This window comes from Camelus bactrianus, chromosome 11, assembly GCF_048773025.1.
Source record: "Camelus bactrianus isolate YW-2024 breed Bactrian camel chromosome 11, ASM4877302v1, whole genome shotgun sequence".
NCBI classification, from domain to species: domain Eukaryota; kingdom Metazoa; phylum Chordata; class Mammalia; order Artiodactyla; family Camelidae; genus Camelus; species Camelus bactrianus.
The window spans coordinates 32,273,379-32,300,259 of NC_133549.1; the positions used below are offsets into that span (position 1 = coordinate 32,273,379).

The 26,881-nt window shown below is 37.0% G+C and overlaps 1 protein-coding gene across 9 annotated transcripts in view; it reads right to left on the reverse strand.

Annotated features, from left to right (window-relative positions):
- VTI1A (vesicle transport through interaction with t-SNAREs 1A) overlaps positions 1 to 26,881 on the reverse strand; it is a 341,670-nt gene that overhangs the window by 143,311 nt on the left and 171,478 nt on the right. For 5 of the 9 annotated variants that reach the window (XM_010969812.3, XM_010969811.3, XM_045506550.2 and 2 more), the window contains 2 exons: positions 3,144 to 3,214; positions 2,409 to 2,470 (listed from right to left, as the gene is read on the reverse strand). In XM_010969812.3, coding sequence (XP_010968114.1) covers positions 2,409 to 2,470; positions 3,144 to 3,214 — 133 coding nt within the window. Of the gene's footprint in view, positions 1 to 2,397; positions 2,471 to 3,143; positions 3,215 to 26,881 lie in introns of all 9 variants that reach the window. The other 4 variants (XM_045506553.2, XM_010969813.3, XM_074373638.1 and 1 more) reach the window with 1 other exon arrangement.

A 26,881-nucleotide genomic window follows, 5' to 3' on the forward strand; every position in this document is an offset into this window, starting at 1 on the left:
CTTAAACCAGAAGCACCTGCTGACACACGATGTAGCTGTGCAGTTGTGTAAGAGAATGTGACTTCTGTTTCTGCCATGAAACCTCACCAGCGCTGGAAGCGAATGGGAGGGATGTTAACAGAGGAAGCAAAATCAGAGCAGTAAATAGAAGACTTCCTACTAGAAACATAAACCTGGTTCCACTTCTCAAGAGACTGTTTTTCCAGGGAATAATAAAAAAAATAATGAAGTGAAGAAGTTGGTAAGATATTTTTGCCTTTTCCCAAGTCCAAAATAAATTGTATATCATATGGGATAGCAATTAGAAACTCAACCAAAACCACCATCTGCATTTGGTTCCCAAAGACTCAGTTAGGTTACAGTATTGATTAAAAGTACCTGGCTACCTTGGCTGATACCAAGATCCCAGCTGTGCTTAGTGAAAAACACAGTCACCAATATGCACAGGTGGACTTAAGACTTTTCTTGGCTCAAATATACCAAGGTGATGTCCATCTGGGGATTTTTTATTTCTGTTCACATTCTAGACAGAGCCCAAAAGGAGGTGAGTCAGTGGTGGACTGAGTTTGCCTACAAAGAGAACCCCAAGCCGATTTCAGCAGAGTAACTTCCTTCTGTAGACTTCTGAAACAACCCTGTTAGTATGATTTTTCTGAAGAAAGCCCAGTCAAAGGTTACGGAAGTCGTTTGTGCTTCACCCTCTCTAAATGACTTGCAAATTTATTCAAACACAGTATGAGGAGATGCTGCTTTATTTGTTGAAATAACTGTCTGCAGTGTCCTGCACAAAAGGGTGAGGTACATCAAGCAGAAACGTAAACAGAAATACATTGGTTTAGAAACCCATAAATCCTTATTTGAATCTGCCAACCTGAAAGCCACATAGAGCTCGGATAAACTATTTTTCCTAAATGCTACATCTGATTAAGCCGTACCATTAAATGACAGCTGAACTTTAACATTAATATGATATTATTTAAATAACCACATGATTTTTTTTCACACTAAAAATGATGAATGATTTCTGGACAGCTCAATTGACGTAAAGCAGGAGGGCTCTTTAATAAGACTTGACAAAATGGAGACGCATGCAGAATATTTGTTACAGCTCACATCGCAGGGGCCCTCCCAGGGAAGCAATAGAGGATTTTCTCCTTTTTTTTTTTTTTTTATTGTTTATAGGCACTGAAGCATTCCTTTCAATCGTCACTTCTCTGTGGATTTGGAGTATTTCTAGGTCGTTTACATATTACCCTTAATCCGAGAATTTGATGGTTTATGATTTTGAATTGGGACTGTGGACGCAGGAGGAGGGGCACATGAAGTTATGTTGACGTGGGTGGAAAGTGTCCCAGGAACTCAGGCTTGCAACTGATTAGCCTCATAGAGAAATCACATTGGCCACAATGGCCTGTAGAAGACTAAGCCACTATACATTTGATTGGTTCTTAAGCAAACGTAACAAGCATTCTTTTAGCAAGTTATTATATAAGGATACCGGATCAGAGAAGACTTCGCTTATTTTCCAATAGCTGTCCTGTAGCATCAATGATAAAGAAGGTTCTCATCTTTAAAATGCCAAGGAAGACAATCTAGAGGCCATCTCAGCATTCCTCACTCACATTTCTAGCCACAGTTCCCAACTGAAGGTTATGTTAGATGATACTCTTATTTGTTAGATCCTGAATGCAACATAATTTCACGCTGAATATACCTAAGTCCAAAATGACTCCAATTTCCAGAACAATGAAAGCATTTCTCACTCCCCTCCAAATATACAGAACGCGGAATGTTACCCACACTTGTTCATTTACTTTCACATATTCTCCCGAATATATTCTGTCGATCAAAGGTAAGTTACACATATAAAACATTAACACTCGTTTGCTCGCACATGTGAATTCAGATCGTTCAGGTATTCTTTAAATTAAAAAAAAATCATCTTTAAGTATACATAAAATCTAAATATTTCCCCAGAGTCTCTTAAAAAGGAAATGGAAACAAGGCGAAAGAGGGCAGAGTCAACACCAAGTGCGCTTCTGACACCGGACACCAGCATAAGAACGAGGCCATCAAAACAGAAAATAAAACCAACCAGCTCCTGTATGGGGCCTTCCTCAGGCTATGAAAAAATTCTTCCTGTCTAACCCTAATTTTTTCCATAGTTTGAGGTAACCCCCCTAGCTCAAACCTTCTCTCTAATCTAAGTTACTCAGTGTGTTTCCCTGTCCAAACAAGAGTTAATATCAGTGCTCTGTCATTTCAAAAGGGTCTTGACACAGGGTACTAAGAGCAGAAGCTTGCATGCCTGGAAAATGTCTGCTTGCAACAAGATGAAAAACATACTTAAAAAAAAAAAAAAAAAGCAAAGTGGAAGAGAGGAAGATAGGTCCCTACCTGGTTCTTACCTTCTTAACATCCCTGTCAGAACCCTGGAGCTTTTCCCCAAGTTAGCATCTGTTTCCCGAAGCTAGGAGGAGAAAAGCAGCATTAAATCAAAACCAAATGAAGCTTCATGCAATTGGATTACTTTTCAAGTGCTCTGGCAAACAATCATTTTCTTCCATAATGGAAAATCCAACTCATAAAAATATTTAAATACCCTAAAATGCATTTTTTTGACACCTACACAATCTGTGGAAGTTTTTCGGTTTAGAAAATTACACCTAAGAGAGAATCCCAGGAGCTTTAAGCTGGATACTTGAACTGGGTATAAAAGTAAATGTCTCACAGGCTGACAAAGTTTAACATATATCTAGCAATGTTATGAACGGGCACAGTCTTACAGAAAGAAATGGAAGCAAGATATATTGAGGGAGGATGAGGCCAATATTTTTCAGCTTTCACTCTGAAAGACCGGACATACTCCAAAATCTCCCTCAATGATCTTCTTCTTAGCTATAGCACTAAATAAAATACCGACCTGGGGGTATTCCAGGATGGAGATATAGAGAGCTTATTCTTTCTCCATCCCACACACTTTTTGTTCCCCTCTCCCTAGACTCTACATCCCTCCTCCACCCCAGCCATGTTTATATATGCTTACATCCATATTATTATTACTATCCATACATGTGGCCAAGACCTTTTTTTTGTCTCATCATTTACTGAATTTATGAAAAGATTGTACCACTTCTACTTACTCTTTCACGTGCTCTCTGTATCTTTTCTCTGTCATGACTGAGGTTTTCCAACATCTCCTGGCCAATTTGCTCTAGGGACAAGAAAACTTAAGTAAGGAAAGATGACTTTGGGTGCAAGTAAAAAAAAAAAAAAAACAAACCTTCAGAAGTACCAAAATGACAACGGGCTCAGAATTAATGTTAAATAAGCATACATTTTACACCAGACATGTATTCCAATTCAGGTACTTGGGGAAAAATATTTTTAAAGTATTTGATACATTTATCTCTTTATCTTAGGTACGATTAGAGGTGATTTATAATTCAGCCTACAGGACATAACCAACATGGCAATGATGATTTAGAGATGATGTATGAATTGCCCAAGGCCACCTCAGCATATTATCTGCCAAGATGGAGAGCCCAAGTCCAATGGCCTATCACTTTATCATCATGGAATTTAGCCTTTGGTTTTTACAGGTTATAAATAATGTTGATGTTTCTACTCTGCCTTCCCCACTTCATTACTGCGCTGTTTTCCATATATAAGTGAAAGTCTACTTAGAACAATTTTGATTTTAAGGTATTTGCCCCACATAAACAGTCCTCATGCTCCCAACTGCCACGACCTATTGTTAGTGGAACTATCTTGAAGCTTCTCTTCTCTTGGAGCAAGGGCTCACTGAGTGAGTTCTCAGCTGCTGTGGATATTTGAGTCAGGGAGGTGCACTGCTTAACAAGTAGTTGAGGAGAGCTCAAGTTGAAGCCAGAACTTTCAAACACTTATACGGGTACAGGCAGCTTAGAACATTCATTAAAAAGCTGCACTGCTGAGCTCTAATGAGGTTTTTCTCTGTAGTGATTATCACGTTTGGTTGGCGCTGCCTGGCTCTCCTCTGACTGTAGACCCTTTTACAAGAGTGTAGCAATGACAAATACTCAGCAGCTTTGAGCAACTTTTTTTTTCCGGACTCATTCTCCATCACCTGGGAGGTGACTTATTCTGTAATAGCAGTATGACTCTTTCGTAATCTTGGCAACTCGTCGGACTACCTTATTCTACATTTCTTTTCTTTTTTTCTCTTGTATTGTCTCTAAACCCATAACCTGTAACAACAATCAACTCTGACTTATAAACTGATAGAAATATTCAACAAGCATCTGTCACAAGAACATCACTATGGCAGTTATTTGGCTCATGTATGCACACTGACAAACTTTTTAGAAGGCATCCTAAAAACGGTAGAGCAGGGATTAGGCCATATGGAGAGCTCTGGCTGTGAACTCACGCTGTCTGAGCCTTAATCCAGTGCTGGCACTTGCTAGCTCTGAGGTCTTGCATAAATTACCTCAATTTGTTGTGCCTCCTTCTCTAAAATGGGGATAAGAATAGTTCTTATTATGGTGCTGCTGTAAAGGTTAAATGAGATCATTTAGTTAAAATGTTTAGTACAGTGACTGGCCTATAATGATAATAAACATTTATTGAATGATCATGATTGATATAAAAAACCAATAGACTATTATGACCTTGATGCCCTCCAAGGTCCTTCATAATCCACTTGAACTGCAATTCTATTCACAGGAAAAAAAAAATCTGTCCTATCTTTCCCACAAAATTGTTGTTATAGTCAAATGAGACAACTTAACTAGAAGTGTTTTGAAAGCTATCGAGTAGCATGCAAATGCATGTAATTGTATAGTATGTAAGAATCAATGCACCCAATGAATAATCATCAAGTCCCTACTCCGTGCCAGGTTGAGATGCTGGGGACATGGCCCGTAAACAAGATCAAGCCCTTCCACTCATGAACTTCTGTGCAAATAGTGACGACTTAGCAGTTAAAGGACAAATGCTACATGAGGGTTTGTATTTCATGGCAGATCAGAAAAAGGACCGTATATTCCTTTCATGACAGAAAATCCAAATAATAAGAATCGCTTAAGTACAATAACATAAATTATATTTTTGACACCTAGACTCACGGAAAATTCTTCTCAGGATGGATACTACCGTTCTAGCAGAGTATCTCCACTCAGATTGACATTAGCTTTTTATTATTAATGCCATACAATTTACCCTTAAGGTCAAATTGGATAAGATATGTGGTTCCCAGTGGAGGCATCACGAAAGCGGAAGATGACACTGATAATGGAGAAGCAGGAAACAGCTAGAGTTGCATTTTTTCTTTTTTTGCGTAACTACTACAATATTCAATTTTGTCATACTACTTAGCTATTACCATTACACTGAATTCTTTTAATCAACATAATATAGCAATTTTAATTCACTTTTAACGTAAAAATACCTATGAACACCATCAGTACTGTATTTAGTACAGCAAAATACTATTTATATAAAACTTTGTCCTATCAAGACTGGTGTGTGTGTGTATATATACATATATAGTCTCAAACAAGTAGGAAATAGGTTATTACCCTTATGTCATGTCACTAGCATAATATTTCCAGTAAGCATTCATGGCAGGAATAAAGCAATGAGAAAATACAGTGAAAAATGGAATATATGAAACATTTGTGGTCTCGTCCTACTCTCAAAGCCTATCATATCATGGGTGACACCAGAGGAGGCAACATTGGAAAGCAGGTAACAGATCCACATTTCCACCAGGTTCACTAGGGGGAAAACTCTTCTGAAAGGATCTATCGTCTGCTACCGAAGTAATCAATGGAACAAGAGCTCAGGCCTTTTCAGGAGCTGTAAATCACTCTCTCAGTCTCCTTGCCTCCTGGGTATTCAATATCTCAGCATCCACAGTACTAACCCCAAAGTACTGGCAGAAGAAGAGATACTGGCAAGAGTGCGTATGTCCTGGTCTTAACATGAATTTGTTGGAAACAGAATTCTTTTTTTATATCTTACTTGCTACCTTCCATTTTCATGCCCCAGCAAAGAAAATTCCAGTCCAAACATACCAGAAACGCTTACACTTACAGAATCAAAAAATACTCATGCAAAGAAAGCTATATATGGTTTTTTCATTATGTGTTTTCCTACCCTAATCAAAACAAAACAAGACAACAAATTAAGAGGGGATTATTTTAAAAACAGACTATTCTTGGACAGAATAGACATTTAGGGATTACTTCATTAAAAATTAATCACACTGAAAATGAATATAGGTATGTATATGTATGCTGTACACCAGAAATTGATACAACATTGTAAACTGACTACATTTCAATAAAAAAAAATTAATGACACTGTTAGGTTTATTTTTGTCAAATAACTTAAGATGTACGCACTCACCAGAAATACCAATAAACGAATACAAGCTCATGGGCATAAAGCAATGCAGATGTGACGGATGCACTGAGTCTAGAGATTTCAGTTCTTTAAATTTTCATAATACTTTTAGAATGGGAATAGTCATTTGGCCTCTACTGAAAAAATCTGAAAAATCATAAATTTTATAAATGCTGTATTTGTTGACTGTGAGGATGTTCTTGAGATTCAGAAACAATGGGAAGCATAAAAGAAAATAAAAATGGATGCTATGTGCTAGAATTCTCCGTGTCAGTATGAGCATGATAAATGAATTCCTGGAAAGATAAGTTCCTTCCTGTGTTTCTTCTATCCTTTCCACAGGGGCCCTGGGAATTATCGCGGGAATACAGCACTCAAACTTACAAAGTGAGCTTTTGTTTCCACAATTACCCAGAATGAATCATATCCTTGATCCATGGCCCCTGTTATTGGGTCACAAACTGCAAAATGGGTTTTGCCTTACATTTCCTCCCCTTTTCAGTGTATTTCGCAGTGGGTGGGGGACAATACAATAGGTATTCACCACCTTCTTGCCCCATGAAGGACTGGAGAAGAAACAGGGAGCTACAAACCTGGCAAGATACTTCCTGAAGGACTGGCTTGGCATCACACAAGGTAAGACTTATTCTGAGGAGCTTGTACCACTGAATCATTTCTCTCCATTCATCAAATAATAAGGCCACCCGAACCATCATAAGATTAATGTAATTGAACTTAATTTTTCAAATATTATCAGACTTCTGTTTTGGAGATGAGCAGATTAAAATACTTTCTATCAGAATGCAGAACTAATGGAGGCTCATATCATGTTATGATATAAATACATCTGAAAGGGAAGGAGCCTCAAATATAATTCACCAGAAAATGTTCCATTTGATAAATTCAAAATATTAAAACAAAAAATATTTTAGCCATTATGCTTTAAAGCATATAAAGCTATAAAGCAAAAAAAAAAAAAAAAAAAAAAAGATCTTCCTTTGTACACTTACATTTAACTTTCTTTTCACAAACTTTATTAAGGTTGTGGTTTCCAACAAATTATTTACAAAATGAAGACAGCCAGTAAAGTCTTCTTTAAAGAACTAAGAGAAGGTAAGATGATTTTCTGGCACTCAAAAACTTCATTAGCGATTTTAGTAACACATAAAAGGCATTCGCAATTATCCAGGTACTGTTCGTATAAGGAGACTTCCGTGAAGTGCAGGAAGTAAATAGAAATACTTAAAGGAGCTATTTTTGAAGCATGTGTTTTCATATGTATATTGTAGAGCACCAACCAGACAGATGCAAAACACAAAGTGACATTTCCTAACAACTTGGAGTACTGAATCTTGGACGTGGCTTGAGAACTTCTGGCTACCAAGTTTAATAAAAGTAAAAACTTATTGTTTTGGGAGAGCAAAGTATCTCATATACAGCCTTCCCAGGAGGGAGTTTCTCACAGAGTGGTTGGGTCAACCAGTCTTTGGCATTTGGCACACCTTCCTGGACACTGACTGTGCCATCATGCCCGGAGTGGGGAGGTTATTCTCAGTATTCATCCTCAGGCATGAAGAGTCTTTTGAATTTCTGACCCCTGGATAGGTAAGGAAATAGAAAACACAGTTCTTTTACCATCTTTCATTATTCGACAATTCAAGACATGTGAAGACCTTCTGCTTCCAATTCGGATGAAGAAAGATACAAATGACCACTCTCATAGAAACAAGAAAAACTGAGACAAAATCATTACCATTCTTTTCTGGGAAACGTCTAGTGTGTGCAAAAGAGCTCTGATGGGTTCTAGAGAGAAACAGGCATCAAATTTATGAGCAAAGAGATGTGGCAACATTCATACCAACGGTGAGTGCTTGGTCTGAGTACACAACTTCTATTGACAGACTTCTCAGGGATAAGGAGAAATCAGTCAAACATCATATGAAAATGTAGGCTTACAGGACAGAATGAAATTTAGACACAAAAGCAAATTGCTTGGTTTGATAATTCTCCCTCGATCTCCATATTTGCTATGGAAGAGGCAGTGGAGAAGGCGCTGGTTAGTAAAGTGAAATCTCATATTCCCACATATTCTTGTGGTGCTTGCATTCTGAGACATTATCAGAGTTAAGTCCAAACGTGAATCAAAAATATAGAAAACTGCAGACCACCCAGTCCCAGATCAAATACAGATAAGATTTTTTTAAAGGCGGCATAGACACAGGCTGGGGGTGCACTAATCTTAGATGAATCCAATCTAATTAGAGATTCAGCTCAGCACCAGTTCAGCTTAATTTTGGGAAGATTCTGATCAGTCCATTAAGTAAATACAAAATAAAATAAAGTGCTTCTAGAGGAAAATAAATTCAAAATGTTTATATTTTAGATTTTTTTTAACACTGCGTCTAGAATTCTATTACAAGACATGCCAAAAAGCAGGGGGGAAAATAATAATGAAGTAAAAACATAGTTTACGAATGTAGACCAACAGATGACTAAGTCATTAAAATTAGCAGATAAAGATTTTTAAATAACGATTATAATTATGTTGAAGAATTTAAGGGAAAAGGCAAACATAATGGTGAAGAGATGGGCTTTTCAGGAAAGAAACAGAAACTCCAAAGAGGAAACGAATGAAATTCTACAATGGAAAAAATACAGCATCTGAAATCAATTCACTAGATGGACCAAGTAGAATATCCTTCACTATACAAGAAAGGATCATTGAACTTGAAGACAGGTTAATAGAAATTATTCACTCTGAAGAAGGGAAAGAAGTTTGGGAGAAACAAAAGAACACAGCATCAACAATTTGTGAGATAACAAGTGGTCTTACATACCTGCAGTTAGATTCCCAGAAAAGAGTCCCAGAGACAAACAATGGAATGGGACAAATATGTGAAGAAATAACAGCCAAAACTTTTCAAATTTTATTTTAAAAAAGTCATCCCACAGATCAAAGAAGTTCAACAAGTTTTGAGAAAGATAAATACAAAGAATACCACACCTACTCACATCATAGTCAGATTTCTGAAAACTAAAGGTAAATAAAAAAATCTTAAAAGCAGCTGGGGTAGGGAGGAGACACATTACATGCCGAAAAGCAGTAATAAGAATGAGGACTTAATTTTCATCAGAAGCAATGCAAGGCGACATTTTAGTTATACGGGATTTTTCACTAAATATAAAATACTAGGATGACCTTTTCTTCTCCTCCCCTCAGTACTTTGGGATGTTGTTCAACCCTAATAAATAAAAGTGAAATAAAGACAATTTTAGATAGTTGAAAAATGAGAAAATTATCCAGCAAAATTGAGTTACACAAAATGCTAAAGGAAATTCTTCAGGCTGAAGGGAAATGATACTAGATGGAAATTTACATCTACAGAATTTAGATCCAAATAAGGAAAAATACTAACGACATATGTATAAGTACAATATGAAAAAACAGCCCAAAGGATGGAGAGGAAGTAAATAGAAGTATACTGTTACCAGGTCTTTATGCTACGTGAAGTAGCATAATATTTATTGAAGGTAGACTGTGATAAGTTAGGGATAAAAACTGTCATCCTTGAGCTTCTCTGTCCAATATGGTACTCGCTGGCCACGTGGGGCTATTTAAATTAATTAAAATTAAATAAAATTTAAAATTCAATTTGTTAGTAGCACCAGTCACATTTCAAAGGCTCAGTAACCACAAATGGCTAAAGTTATCAGATTGGAGAATACAGAAACACCATCTCTAGAAGGACCTCCAAATTTCCCTTGACTTTAAGACCCACTTAAAAGAAACATGGACATATTCATTTGTGGTTTGATTAGGTAAAACACTTCCCTTCTATTGGTCTCAGTTTCCTTAAATGTAAAATGGTAGTCAGACTAGATAATTTTTAGCGTCCCTTCTGGCTCTAAAATATTAGGGCTCAATGACTCTATAAAATCTTAATGCCTCTTTTTCTCTATGGAGCATTTAAGCAAACTAGAGCACAAGGGCCAAATCAGACCCACAGATGTACTCCACCCTCCTCCCCACCCCCAAAAGAAAATGTTGAAAAAAGAACAAATAAACTTAATGCTTTTAAGTGGGTCATATACTCTCAGAATGCCCTACAACTGGTCTACCACTGGACTGGTTCACGTAGTAGCCTGCTGGCCTCTGAGGACATTTGCATTAACTACGTAGTATGAAATATTTACAAGCACTTTGATGATGACATTACTACAGAAATAACCATATACTCATCAATTGAAGGTAAACTTATGCATTCTGAATAGTAATATAGCAAAAGAGTGTACAGGTTGGTTTCTTTCTTTCTCCTTCTCTCTTTCTCTTTTTCTTTCTTTCTTTCTTTTTAAAAGCAATTATGACTTAACACTGCCTCCTCAGCTGGTGAGTATGTATTCTATTTTGCTTTAGGATGCTCAAATCTATCATTAAGCAATTAAAAAAATCATCAGCACTACTTTCATCAAAGTCACAGTAGCAGAACCTCCCCTTAGTTACCTGGTTTGCTGCAGATAAACACTATTCCCAGAGCCCTCAGACATCAGTCAGTGAAGCTGTGCTACCAATAATGATGCTCTGGAATGAGCAGGTACTATGTAAACTGAGGTTGTTAAACAAAAGGAACCATGTTAATTACAGCTCCATTCAGGAATGAGAATGACTCTGTTCTACTCTATGAAACAAGACCAGAGGGCCAGGAAGGACATCCCTTTTTCACAATTCAATAAAGAATGTTAAAGCCAGGAGATGAAGAAGCAGAAAACCTGAATGGGCAAAACTGTCAAAACACATTCCAAAGGCTCACTTGTGGAATTTACCAAACATGTATTTACTTAGCAGACAAGGGAGACGGGTCCAGCATCACCCAGATCTCTGGGTTGAATGAATGACTCATTCTAAAAAAACAAAAAGGGCTGTAAACTATTGACAAGTGATTAGAAAGTAATTGGAAAGCCTTTTTGCAATCATTATGGTCAGAGTTAATCACTACCCGAACTCTTTGTGAACTATACACATTTCCATCACTGAATGTATAACATTCTAATTATCTGCTATTCAGAAGTCACTGTTGGGTGGACTGCAGAATCTATGTGGCTGGCAAACATGTTTTGCTTTTGTGAAACACTATTTTAAACATTTCTGAGCTGGCTAGCAACAAAAAAACGTTTTAAACAGGATATTTTCTATAAAAAGCTGGACTTCTAGCTTCTTTTGAAATTTGGAATATAGACAATACCGGGTCCACATTTTTACATGGTAAGCACACACTGGAGCTGAGTTACAGCTGTCCTCTTTAATTAATTAATTTTTATTGAAGTATAGTTAGTTTATAATGTTGCATCAATTTCTGGTATACAGCATAATGTTTCAGTCATACATATCATACATGTATTCCTTTTCATATTCTTTTTCACTATAGGTTACTACAAGATATTGAATACAGTTCCCTGTGCTATACAGTTTGAACTCGTTTATCTATTTTATATATAGCAGTTAGTATCTGCAAATCTCAAACTCCCAATTTATATCTTCCCCACTCCCTTTTCCCCACTGGTAACCATAAGTTTGTTTTCTATGTCTGTGAGTCTGTTTCTGTTTTGTAAATAAGTTCATTTGTCTCTTCTTCTTTTTTTTATTTTAAGATTCCACATATAAGTGATATCACATGGTATTTTTCTTTCTCTTTCTGGCTTACTTCACTTAGAAATGATGATCTCCATGTCCATCCATGTTGCTGCAAATGGCATTATTTTATCCTTTTTATGGCTGAGTAGTATTCCATTGTATAAATAAATATATATGTATTTGTATAAATATTTGTATATATCTATCACAGCTCCTTTATCCAGTCATCTGCTGGTGGACATTTAGGTTGCTTCCATGTCCTGACTACTGTAAATGGCACTGCTGTGAATGGGGTGCAGGTGTCATAGCTGTCCCCTTTAGAAGAGCCAGGGCCTACCGAGTTTGCCATCTCCCTTCCTGATCTGCTTCACTCATTTATGTTCCTGCTTTGCTGCTGTGGGATCTGTTTGTGACTCCTTACTTATATATTCTTTCCTCCTCATTAGATTGTAAATGACTTTAAAGAGGAGGCCATTTCTCATTCCTCTCAGTATATGCTGCATTTTAAGAGGCAATGGATTACATATGCAGGTGCTCAGGAAATTTTTGTTCATGGGAACCACTGAGCTTGTCTTCTATAAATTTATAATGATAGAAGTACAGAGTTTTAGAAGGAATATGAGCCTCAAGAGTAATTGCACAGATGAGCAAACGAGGAGGGTGCAGGGGCTCAGGGGTAGAGATCAACCAGGTCACACTGCTAAATATGGACAGAGCTGCAACCAAGACCTAAGTTTCCCAACTCCTAAGTCAGAGATTTTTGCAGTCAAAATAATTAATTAATTTAAAATGTCCTTTAAAACGCATTACAATGTGGGTGACAAGGCATTCTAATCCTTCAGTACACATTTAGAATGTCAGTTTCCAAGAACGCGCCCAAGAAATTATTTGGGCAAGAGTAGGGCAGGAGACAGTCTTCACGTCCCCCCGACATCGTTCCTATGTAAGACTTACACCTCTCTATAGAGAAATATGCTGTGATTTCATGGTCTTGACTGGAACAACTTTCTGTCCTTTGCAAATTACACAAGCAGCAAAAAAAAAAAAAGCCCTAGAAGTATTCTATTCTTACCCCGACCTTTCCACTTCAGTGTATTTATTAAAAAATAAGGGGCCAATTCTCATGTAGAATGGTAAAAATGCGCACCTCACTGACCCCTTTCTCCACTCTCCACGATGGCAAGTCAATCTGTTACTCAACAAATGAATCAGGTGAGGTGGGGAATTTAATATGTTTGAATTGATCATTGTTGATGTAAAAAGTAGGCAATCAGGAGCTGACATTTCATCCTCCCCCCCACTCTCTTTCACGCACGCACCCCCCACCAAAACACAGGTACGTACACACACACACACACACACACACACACACACACACAGAGTATAAAACATATTTACTTGGCTTGAGACCTCTATTCAGAGCTTAACAGGAGAACACTCAGTGTTTTGGAATGGAAACAGAGACAGATAAAATCAGAGAAATGCAACTGTCATCTACAAACACAAGATGACACTGGAATATTAGAATTTTTGGCCTCAACATTCCTTTCCTTTATATTTTCTTTTCTTGGTCTTAATTCTATTCTTAGTTTGAACTGAAGCTAGAAGGGATAGATGGCCTGAAGGATGAAACTGCTTCTCTCGTTTTGATTTGAATACGTGGCAAGAGATGCACGTCCATATATAAACACACAAGTAACAGACTCACATCACTTGGGATCTTCAGGTTTAAATACTAAAAATCATTGAAATCACACTGAGCTGATCAATATTTTCAAAGTTCATTTGTGTTGTGGCAGTTATTGTTCCTTCTTAAGGAATATTTAAAAATATGTTAAAAATTTAATGTTCCATTGTATGGATAACATACCACATTTTGTGTACCCATTCATCCACTGATGGATATTTCCTACCCCTTGGCTATTGTGAATATAAAAACATCTATGTACAAGTACTTATTTAAATATCTGTTTCAATTTTTTTGCGTACATGCCTAGGAGTGGAATCGCTGGATCATATGGTAATTGTGTGTTTAACCTTCTGAGGAACTGCAAAGCTTGTTTTCCACACTGGCTACCATTTTGCATTCCCACCAGCAATGCAGGAAGGTTCCAGTTTCTCCTTGGCTAAATTTGCTATTTTTAATTCTAAAAATTATAACCATCCTAGTAGGTATGAAGTAATATCTCACTGTAGTTTTGGTTTGCATTTCCCTAATGACTGATGATGTTCAACATCTTTTCACATGCCTGTTGGTCATTTGTATATTTTCTTCAGAGAAATGTCTATTCTACTCCTTTGTCTATTTTTAAATTGGTTTGTCTTTTTGTTGTTGAGTTGTAAGAGTTCTTTATATATTCTAGATACTGAACTCTTATCAGATATGTAATGTGTAAATATATTCTTTCATTTTGTAAGTTGTCTTTTCACTCTCTTGTCAGTGTCTTTTGGTGTACAAAAGTTTTCAACTTAATTAAGTCCAATTTATCTATTTTCTCTTTTGTTGCTTGTACTTTTAGTGTCATGCTTAAGAATCCATTGCCAATTTTGGTCCATGAAGATTTACCCTTATATTTTCTTCTAAGAGTTTTTTAGTTTTATTTCTTACACGTAGGTCTTTGATCCATTTTGATTTGATTTTTGTTTATGGTGTAAGGTAGGAGGCATCACACATAATATTTTTAAAAAATTTGGGGGGGTAGGTAATTAGGTTTATTTATTTCTTTATTTCTGGAGGAGGTACTGGACCTTGTGTATGCTGAGCACTCACTCTACCACTGAGCTATATCTTCCCCCTGCACACAGTATTTTTGATTCACACAAAACATTTAAAATTCCTCTGGAGGGAGTTACTTTCTTCTTATACATCTTATACATTAAAAAAAAAATCTAATTTCTACCCTAACTCAAGGCCTGGACCAATGTTCTCAGTGATTTATAAATTAAAATGTTATGTTTTAATGTAGTATTTTTTCATGTCTTGAACTTATGAGCACAATGAAAGCAGACATTCAAGAGGAGGGAGCATGGATTTATTGAATAAATGGAAAACAGAAAGTTACTGAGTTACTGAGTCTGATGAAACACAGGACAATGGGACAAGTGGAGAATAGGCCTTGAATATTAATGCTGCTGTATTAGAGCATTAAGAAACTCAAAGTTTTGACTAAAAAGATGATTGCCATTCAACATCAGGCAGGAAATCGTGTTGGAAATTTAGAGGGGAAGACTGAGAAGGTGAGAAGAACGATATTAAAGGTGGCTTAGAATTAAAGAAGTGATTAAAACAAACTAGTGAATATAAGAAAAAAGAAACTGACTCACAGATACAGAAAACACACTAGTGATTACCAGTGGGGAGAGGGAAGGGGGGAGAAACAGGGTAGGGTTAGGGGGTTAAGAGGTACAAACTACTATGTGCAAAATAAATAAGCTACAAAGATATACTATACAACACAGGGAATATAGCCAATATTTTACAACAAATTATAAATAGAATATAACCTTTAAAATTGTGAATCACTATGTTGTACACCTGAAACATATAATATTGTACATCAACTATACCTCAATAAAATTTTTAAAAAAAATAAATGATTAAAGTTTGGAAATTAAAATTCAGAGGGATAAAGTAAGTCAGTTTCTTTAATTTTCCAACAAAATGTCACTCCTGCTATCCATCTGTCTAGTCCTGAGAGCAAAGTCAACAAATAGACGACATACTTACCACCGCTCTTAATCCCAAACACCTGGCAAGTATCATTAATCAATCACATGGCCCCTGAACACGCCTTGTAAGTAACCCTCTCCTCGCAATGCTCCAGGCAATCAGCTCCAAACGATGCAGGTTGGCACAGGGGATAAGACTTATCCTGGATCTACAGCTTTGGGAATTTTTTTCAAACTGACGGCAGAGAACACCCAATTTTCAGCTTTCAGCCAGTGCTCTCATTCTTGAATCTTCTGCCATTTATTTCCTTCCTGAATGAGATGACTGAAATGTGAAGGAGTTAGTCAGTGGCAAAGGTTCTTATCTGGTCATGTGCTTCTCTGTTTCTAGACCAGACACATTTATGAGACTTTTAATAAACAGGGTTGTGTAGACCTCATTTTGGCTGACTAATTTAGAATCCGTGGAAGTGGGGTCCAGACATGTATATTGTTAAAAATGTCTAGAAGTCATGCTAAACTCTTTGTTAAGAACTGATAGCCTTCGTTCTTCAACATTCTCTAGTGCTATACATCTGGCCCCAACAGAGAACTCTGCCCCTTTAACACTGGGTCTTTGGTGCTCATAAGATTTACTTAAGAAATTACAAAACAAGGAATATTTTGACAACATTTTAGTCAAGCTGATTTCAAGAATAGGATTCATCACATTTCTTCATTTGTCTTATTCAAAGACCACCACCACACTTCCTCTCTTTCTTGATTAAAAAAATTTTTTTTGACAGTACAGGAAATAATTCATTTTGTAGTATTGAACAATGCAAGCTATGCAATCCAGTATATTTTCTTCTTTGGGCTGAAGCTCTGGGTGAGTTTAATCCTTAATTGTTACAGCATTGCTCTAGAATCTCTTTATACATCGGCCCTGTCTCCCCCACCCCCAAGCCCACTCAAATCTTCCCTTTACTCTTCTTTAATTTTTTTTTAATTGAAGTATAGTTGGTTTACAATGTTGTATTAATTTCTGGTATACAGCATAGAGATATATATATATATAGACATTCTTTTTCATTATAGGTTATTATAAGAAATTGAATATGGTTCCCTGTGCTAAACAGTAGGAACTTGTTGTTTATCTATTTTATAAATAGTAGATACTATCTGCAAATCTCAGACTCCTAATTTATGCCTCCCCCACCCCTTTCCTCCCTGGTAACCTTAAGTTTTTTTTCTATGTCTGTGCGTCTGCTTCTATTTTGTAAATAAGTTCATTTGTGCCATTTTCCCTTTACTTCTTGACTTCTGTCCTCTGTCCTGGGTTAATTTTTCTATTCTTGATATATCTACTGGATCTTTTATTGTAAAACACTTCTTTCTGTGGAAGTAGATGGGGCACAGATCGATCAATGAACAATAGTCAGTCGGATTGTTCAAACACAGATTCATGGACCCCACACCGCAGTGTCTACTTCAGTAGGTCTGGGGGGAGGTCCAAGCGGTTGCATTTCTAACAAAGTCCCAGATGCTGCTGATGCCACTGTTTCCCTGGGATGCTGCTTGGAGAACCGCTCCTCTAGAGTAGGATTTGGCAGACTGGGGCCCTTGGGCCAACCCAGCCTGGGGCTTGTTTCTGTAAACACAGTTTAACTGAAACATACACAAACGCTCACAAATAAGCCAGGGCAATCTACAGAGGACTCTGAAATCTAAGGGGGGGAATTTATACTATACCATGAAGCAGACAAAAAGACGGAGACAGTTAAAGCAAAAGAACCCTGCACTTTTGGACACTAACATTTTGAGAGATGGAAATGAATAGAACTCAAGACAAGGGAATTAGTGAACAAGTGGAGAAAAGTAGAATAAGAAAAGGATAGATTGTTTCATGGTATATATATTCTAGCAGAGTTTTAAGGTGATCTGACCTTAGTGTTATTTTTTAACCTAAGATGTATGGGTGATAAGAGATCCAAACTGAGCCTAAAATATTGTTTTCCTAAAAAATAAAAGATCTCCTCTTGCAAAAAAATAATAATAAAAAAATAAACGATGAAGGGGCTAAAATTTCCTAATATTCATGCTGTTCTTCTGACATTAAAGAAAAGGCTAAATAAATATGGATTTTGATAATCTAGCTCATCAGATGGCAATGCTGGTCAATGTCAGGTGAAGGACAGGAAAGAATTATTCAATTCTGCAAACTGAAATATCAGTTTGACCTTAGAAGGACAGTACATAACCAACTGTGCACTTAAAGACTTCTCTCAGTTAAACTCCTAAAAAAATAGTTTACTATTGTTTGCCTTTCTTAGCAAGCACTAAGACGTTGGGAGTTTCTAAAATACAGAATAAAACAAAGCCACTATTGTTTCTAAATACAATAGAGAATTTATTAGACTTCATTGGCAAGGCTGTATATTGAACTTATTAGCATATTTCCAAGAAGCATGTTTAATTACATCTCAATAGGCTCCATTAGGGAACCCCTAAAATTGAGTCTTTTACCAAACTTCCGTGTAAGAGTATTAACAAGTTGAGATGGGACTTTTTTGAAGGAAAAAGGCACGTAGGCTTAAATTTTCGGTGATGAAAAAATGACTTCATTCATTCAATATATATCCAACAAAAGTTTACTGCTTACATTACAGGCTGGGTATAAAACACTGCAATGAATGTTTTCCTCCAGGGGAGGTTTTTTATTTTGGGCTACTATTTATTGACTGCTTACTTGTATGCCAGTCACTGTTCTAAGCCCTTGACAGATACTGCATTTAATCTTCACAACACCAGATGAAGTAGATTATTATTAACCCTTTCTAAAGACAAAGAATTTGAGGCTCAGAGAGGTTGGGTAATTTGCCCAAGGTTGGCCAGTATTCAAAACTCATGGCTGATTGATCCCCAAGCCAATGGTTATGGCCACTGGCACACATGGTGCTTCCACCAGCCCATAAATGGCCAACTTCATAGGAATTATGGCCATACAATTTGGAGCAACACTTTAGATAAACACATAATGAAAAAGGAAGCTAGACATTTTATGAATTTTCCAATGTCATACATCAAATACAAGGATGAGGGTACCAGGCAAAATTTAAAAACTAAAAAATGACTCTACTTAAAAGAAAGAAAAGCAAGATGAGTTTTCTAAGGCCCAAGAACCTCACATATTCTGGGCTTACTTCCCAGGCCCAGCTGGCCTATTTGTCCAACTCTTTCCTCTACCTTTGACTTTAATTTATTATTTTTTTTTGAGGGGAACGGTAATTAGGTTCATTTATTTATTTATTTTTAGAGAAGGTACTGGGGATTGAACCCAGGACCTTGTGCATGATAGGCATTCCCTCTACCGCTTGAGCTATGCCCTCCCCCTACCTTTGACTTGAGTTCCCAGTTCCTCTCCAGGATTTCGTGCATTTTGGTTTTTGTGAGACATGCAGTGACTGCACACTTACTGAGACAATACTGACTGCCAGTGTAAAGACCACTCATTTCTGAGAACTGAAGTATCTCTGTGGTCTGTTTTCACTTCCTATCTACCTGCACTGCCTTGTGAATATCTACATGGTGTCTCTCACTGAAGGTAGAGTGGGGACAGGTTTTGATTTCACTGAGGGCTTGTCTATACTGAACTTCAGATGCTGTTCTAAGCAAGCCTTGACTCAGCCACAACTCCCAACCCCCTTCATGTTGTCTTTGAACAATATGAATTTGGTGTTTGTTTTTGGGTCCCCTCCCCACTTGAAGCAAAGAAATCCCCATCACTATAGAACTCTCAACATTCTACTATACTGCACTGTAAGCATCCTGTTAGGAGTCAGCACAATTTCTAAATGGTCAGAAATCAGAGGACTCTGCTCTTTTTCCATTCCTGGCTGAGGCCAATGTTCTGAGGAAGTTTCAGGAAATACACCAGACAATGACCCAATTGCTAACAATTTTCATCTGATAAAGCATGAATGGCTAAAATAGACTTTTCCAACGTTCCATTTCAACCTTTTCTTTCTTAGAGGGACCATCATCCTTGGAAATGGAAAGTCCAAAGTCCACTCATGTTTTTTCCTTGATATACCATAAATGAACTCCGAAACAATTTGAAAAATTATTATTACTACCACTATTATTATTTTAATATGGACATCCATTTCATCACAAAGGGACTGGGACTGTTAACTATGAGAGTGGTTATTCCAATAAGAAAGATTATGCCAATATATTTTCTACACAATTTAGACACTGAGATATTACAGAACTATCTTGTCATAATTATAATCTCAACTAAAGCCATCCAACAGGCCACTTAAGCATAAAAGAAACTCTGAGGACAGGGCCGCTTCCCCATGTAAACTGCCTAGAGCCAAGGAGGACATCTTCCCAACCACAGCTGAACACCACAGATCCACTGGCCTTGAATGTTGCTTCTGCCACAGAGCAGTACTTAAAATTATGTTCCATAGGAAGAGAAAAAACAATCACCTCTTCAAATCAAAGAAAAGATTCACAAAACACAGACCAGGAAGAAGACTTATTTAATCTATCACAACAATTAGTCCTATAAACAAATGAGAGTATGAATCATAGGTTAGAAAGTCAAGCTAAGCAGAAATACAAGAAAATCTCTTCTTAATGTTAAGTCACATGTCAAGAAATACTAAAGGCAATTTTTAAGTTTGGAACTCTTCACTGGGAGGAGATATTTCTTGTGAAGGCAGATGACTCCTCTTCTTGTAGCCATATTCGGATTTACAGAGACAAGACCCGAAGAGGATCATAAGAAAGCACCTGAAACCTCTCCTAGTAGAGGACGTCTTTGTACATCTGTATCCTCCCCACTGGGTCCAGCATGTTGCAAAGCCCAGAGTTGGAACTTATTAAATATTACACATGATGTAATGTCATAAACCACCTTCAAATTATTGGTATCAGTTCAGTTTGGGGGACTGATATACCTTGAGAACCCAGATGATGCCAAAACGTAACGAAAGTTTTTTTTTTTTTTTCATACCAACAGAAAGCTCAAGAAGCTGGTGAACAGCTCAGCAACGTAGAAACTAGCTGTGCAGAGCACTCTTTGAATACGAATTAGCAGTGGGTAATGGCAGCATATTTATGAGGTCTCTTGCCGGGTCCTTTCCTCCTGTGAATGCTGTATAATTCATTGCGCGCGCCCTGACCCCAGTGCGCTCCTGTTCTGACAAATCATACTTGATTAAGACAAATCTTTATTAGTTAGCTAGTCAACTTCCCCATTTATCACTGGCAAATCCCATTCTCCTATTCAGGTGCAGGAAAAGTGACTGAAACCTTAACAAAAACACACACCCAAACATCTAAATACAAATAAAAGATCTGTTATACTCAGCAAGTAATACCATGTGTCTCAAAGTCTTAATAGATGCTTAAACAAATTATTTAATAAGTATACATCATACACACTGACAAATTCAAGCCCACAATACATTTCACCTCGGCTGAGGAATTGTTAATTAGGAATTTTTATCTCCTACTGAAGTCTTGTTTGAAAGCAAAACGCCATATTTTAAAGCCGTATTACAAAGTTAGAAGCTCAAAATACTGGGGGAAAAAAAAAAGACTACAGAGTAGAAAGACTGTTTAAAGCTCCTATCAAGAGAATAACAATACCAAACCTTTTAAAAAGTGAGAGAATAAGGCAGAATGAATTCGAAATTATTCTTGATTCTACAGTACCATAGGAAAATGCATCTCTTTTTGAACCATCTGCAAAGTTTTCATGAACTTCAATGTTGGTTTACCCTAAAGACGATTTAACGTATGTATAGGGGATGATACTCATTGCAGAGGCTGGTGCACTGAGCCTTTGTGCACCAGGACTGTTCTCAGAAAGCTGACTATGAAGCCATCAGTAATAAAGAAGCAGGCTATGTCCTAAGCTTGCTACTGAATATCATAAAAGCATCTTCCGACAATTTTCAAAAATTCTCTAGTTTCATGGAGATAGAAGTTGGCACAAACTATTAGCTCTCTTTCCTTAGCGAGAGTATGAAAGAGAGAGAGAGACAGTAAAACAAAATGAGAATGAAGAGGGTTTGAGCTGACTTTCATATCCCATATTTTTACTCTTAAACCCTGATTTCCAATGGAGGAGGAAATATTTTTACCTTTTTCCTAAGAAGCTACCACATCAATTCAGATGCATAATCAATGTGTAATTTCTACAGATTATCTCATTGTTCCCTTTAAAAACAATGCAAAGACAATGCGTAATATAGGAATTATTCTTCAAAAAATTTTTAAGTGAGACCCTAAACATTCTGCACTAATTATAAACAAATCTGTATATAACTTACGGGGGGGAGCCCACTTTTAGTCTCGACAACTTCAATGAAATGCCAGTTAACACTATATAGTACACATAGCATATTTTACCTTATTGATATCCTTTAAGTGTTAAATGGAAAGTAACATTCAAAATCATTTTGCATGTTGGGGCTGTTTTATATTTGCCCAAATCTCCCATTTAGAAAATGTGGATACATCTTGAGAAATGAGGTCTGAGCTTGGTATGAGAGACTTCAAAAGAACACCTAGTGCGGTGGGAAATAGTGTGTTGATGATTTTATAAGCAGACTTACTCTGATTATATCTATGGATTCAGAGAGGATCACACCTAAACAATCCCTCCTCACTCCACAGGTCTTTCATCACGATCTCAAAGCACTGAACAAACATTCCCAAAGTGAAAATTGCCATGGTTCCTTTGGAGAACCTTTATTTCATTTGGGGATGGGCTGTAGAGTTAAGTAGTTTACAGCAGGCCCAGGGAAGTAAAGGAAATGTTTTGCAGTCACTTTCACTTGTCCATGAGTTCTCTATTCATTTTTCTTGGAAAACCTGGCCAAAATAAACTCTCCCAGAAAGGTTAAACAATTTGCCCATGGAGACAAATTTTCTATCAGAGGTAGGATTAGAATTTGATTCAATAAACATTATTGAGGGCCAAGTATGTAGCAGGCACTGTAGCTATAAAGAAGAATAAAGCACGCTCCCCACATGTAGCAGCTCATAGTTGAGTGGGGTAGAATGATGTGAAAATCACCATCGTTACAACAAAGCATAAAACGTACAAGTTCGACATAGAGAAATGTGCCAAATGCGTTGGAGAAATGTACAAACACGGTACTCTCCACTGATTTGTTCATTAATTTGGCAGGTCCCCAAGAATCCACATGCCATAATTTCCATCCTAGGCTTCTTGCCATGTACTCCCCTCATCCCCCACCCCCATAATCATCTGCCTCACAGTGATGTGGCTAACTTTTGACATAACTTAAAAACTGAGTGTTCACTGGCAACCGAACCATTAACTGATACTCTACTGTGCAACTCACATGACTTTTCAAATCTTAGAAGACAAAGGTAAGGACCTATGGAAACAATGATTCTTAATTTCTGTAGCTCTAGAATGGTCATAATACTGACCTGAACTGTAAACAATAAATACTTAAGACAATGAGATGATGGGCAGTTGGATAATCAACAAGAAAGGTTTTACTTGGAGCAGTATTTGCTGGTAAAGGTTGAAAAGCATCTGGTCCAGCTATTCCTACTTACAAAGGTGTAACATCCAGTGGCACACAAGTCAAACTAGAAGAAGAGATAGTTTTCTATTCTGCCCAACCACTTCCCAGCTCTGGCATCAGGTAACCAAGAAGAATATATTACTACTTATTGTTTCTTTCCTTACATAATGTCTGGCACATAATAGGTCTTTAATACAGACTTCCTGGATGGATGGATTGATGGATGGATGGACGGCGGATGGATAAATAAATAGTGGGAAGATCCAGAGAAAAAGGAATGTAAAGAAAAGTAAAAGAGGAGACCATTAAAAGTAAGAAAGGCTAAAAGGACAAAGGGAAAGAGACTTATTTAGAGAGCTAGACACTGATCAACAGAACTCTAGAGTCGGCAGAGATTTAGAAGTTACTTATTCCACATAGGGGTTGGATTAGATGATCTGGAGAAAAACAATTTTCCTAAATGGCATATCAGGCAGAGCTTGGGTTAGAATCCAGTCTTGTCAACTTTTCATTCCATATCCTATGTAACACATAATACACAAGCAGTAAGTTCAAGACCATGTAATCAGTGTGGACTCCTTCTTTTTAGAGTCAATGAATGGCCCTAGGGCATGGCTCCTTAAAATAGCCCTATCACTCCTGCAATCATGGATGAAATGCTTGGGAGGCAGATTTCCACCAAGAAGAATCTCACACAGCACTGGTCTAATTTCATCATTTTAGTGATGATATCTGAAACTAGTCAGAAATACCAAATATATACCCATTTATATACCCTGTAATGAATAACTGGGTCAAGACTGGTGGCAGAGGGGAGAGGACATGTATTTTTCCTTCACAGTTCACTTATTTAGATCTTTTTTAATTTGAGGAGAATAATTCAAATAGGTTACATACTCAGCTATTGTAAACCGATTACTCATTCATCCAACAAATATTTACTGAGTGCTTACTATGTACACCAGGCATGGGAATAAAAACACAAATTTGGCATCAGACAACCACAATGAGCAATTAAGAAAATAATAGCTCCTTGAGAGTGAAAGTTAAAAACACTTAATATTAAAAAATTCACTCGATGAGCAATTTGACGTTACTTCCTCATCTACATATTTTAATGGAATATTTTCACACAATGAGGGCCTTCAACTTGCAAACACATTCCTAGAAAGCAAAATAAATATCAAGCAATTCTACTGTTTTGTTGCTGTCTTTAACTACTACAGAAACGAAACTCGTCCTCACCACGGTATAATTTTGCCATTGTGTTTAAGGTTGGTTAAGTCAGTATAATCAGATATTCTAATGCAAACACTCGATGGAGAAACCCAATTCTCCAGCAAATTTTCAGAATGTGTTAAAATTGATGTCAATGTCTCAGTAATTTCGCCGTTTAAAAAACAGTTAGAAATGTAATGACTACACTACACTTGATTAAAGCATTTACAGCTCTAATCAAAAACTGACAGCAAGATCAAAGATGTTAACTTAAATCTCTCTTCTAATTATGTTTAAAATGCCACACCTCAGGCCTGTCTCTCCTCTTCTTTTTCAAACCAAATTCTGCTTAAGAAAGATCTAACACTTCTTAACAGTTCATTATCCAATAAAACTATTCAAAGCTTAAAAGCAATCTACACAATTAGTCAGGACCTCAGGGAGTCCACCGGTAGTCTTTATTACAGGACTTCATATTAAAACACCTTAATTATATTTGTCAAATGGATTTCATTAAAACCCATCGTCACTTTAATTTTCATATTTTGACAGTGCTGGCATAGGCATTATTACCACCTGCCAGGCTAGGAACTACAACAAAATTGTCAAATTCCTTCAAATCCTAAGCAGTTTCTTTTGTACCTGACTGATCGTTTTCCGCGTATGGCGAAACTATCACAATCAGGGGAATTAAGATACCCCTACTTAAATTCTACTCTGAATATATATGTTTCTTGCAGGTGCAGGAAAAACAAACTACATCCGTGCTGGGTTGCCAGGTGCACTTTGCAGAGAGGGTGATGCACATACTTTGCAGTGTATCTGAATAGCAAAGCCGAGACATCAAACAGAATGCACTATGATTCAATCACATCACAACCATCAGGACTTGAAAGCCAGGACTTTTTTTTCTTTTCTTTTTCTTTTTTTTTTTTACCTCCTATTCATTATGCTGCCATATTTTATAAAATATACGGTGTTTCTGGCCATTCACTTGAGATTTGATTGTATTTTCATTTGCCACTGCGATTTAGATTATTGAAATAGCAAATGGAAAAAATACATACCTGCCTTTCTTTCCAGCTATGCAATGTTCAATGTCAACAGTGATGCAATGTTTATAGCACTTTCCTGATTCAGTTAGTTACGCAACTTTAGGAAAATGGAGGTGTATACACTAATAAGAAAAGCATTTTTGTCTGCTTTTCTCTTGATTTTCTAAGACTTGGGCAGCATATGCAACACAGAAAGAGAATTCCTCTGATTCTCCCTTTAGATTGTAGCATATAAAATTCTATTTTTCAAGTGTCTAAGATAGAACAGGAATAGCAAAAAAGGAGAGACTTTTCTTTTTGTTTTAACCTAACAGACTCATAAGATATAACAAAGGAGAGAGGTTTCTGGCCTATGTCTAACACACTTCAGGGGTTTGTACAGTGGTCTCAGGAGTAATAATCACCTTGCTTTATGAATACTTTACATCACAGTAAATGTTCTCAGATTATTTTGAGTAAAACAGAACTTTTAAAGATTTACTTACAAAATCATGAGACATTAAAAAAATTATAAATGATCACTGACTTACATGTCTTAAAATGTAATAGAATTGAAATAGAAAACATGCTCTGAGAATTATACATAAGGAAAATGCATTTAAATACAGTTCCCATGTCACCACTGCCTAGAAGCCTTTCATGATCAACTTGGCTGGCAATGTTTCTCCCTCCTCTTTGAGTCGGATCAATTCACTGTCTGAACCACCATGATGGCACATATCCCAAGGCTTAGCATTTTGCTCTTCTATGCCTGACACTGTGCACACAATGTATGTTTATGAAGAATGACTAAGCATACTCACGCACATCTCCCCTACCAGACTTCAGGCCACTCCCTCATGGCAGGGAATCAGTCTGACACATTATTCACTTAACCTCCATACCGTGCGTCTTACCGGGTAGTCATCTGGCCTAACTCCGTCCCCACACATCTGTATAGATACATAGATATACAGAGACACAGAGAGAGGTATGTAGATAGTACGTTTATGAGTGTGTGTTCACGAGCCAATATTTGGAATTCTGCTGAATACAAAATTTATGGAAAAGCTCCAATTTGCCTATGTCAAAAAACATAACAATCATCAACTCCTTTTAAATGTGTATCAAATGTCACATTACTCTTGAACTATGATTCCTTCCCATTTGTTCCTCTCTCCCCTGTTGACTCTTCAGTGACTCTGCTTGGGATGGCTGATAACTGATGAAACCGATGCAGCAGAGAGGAGCACAACTCAGACGTTCTGCAGTGGGAATCAGAATTCTTTTCCCAAGAGCTTCTCAGCTCCTCAAAAATACTTCCCATTGCAACCAGTCAATAATTTATTTGAAGCTAATATTATTAATAATCACAGAAC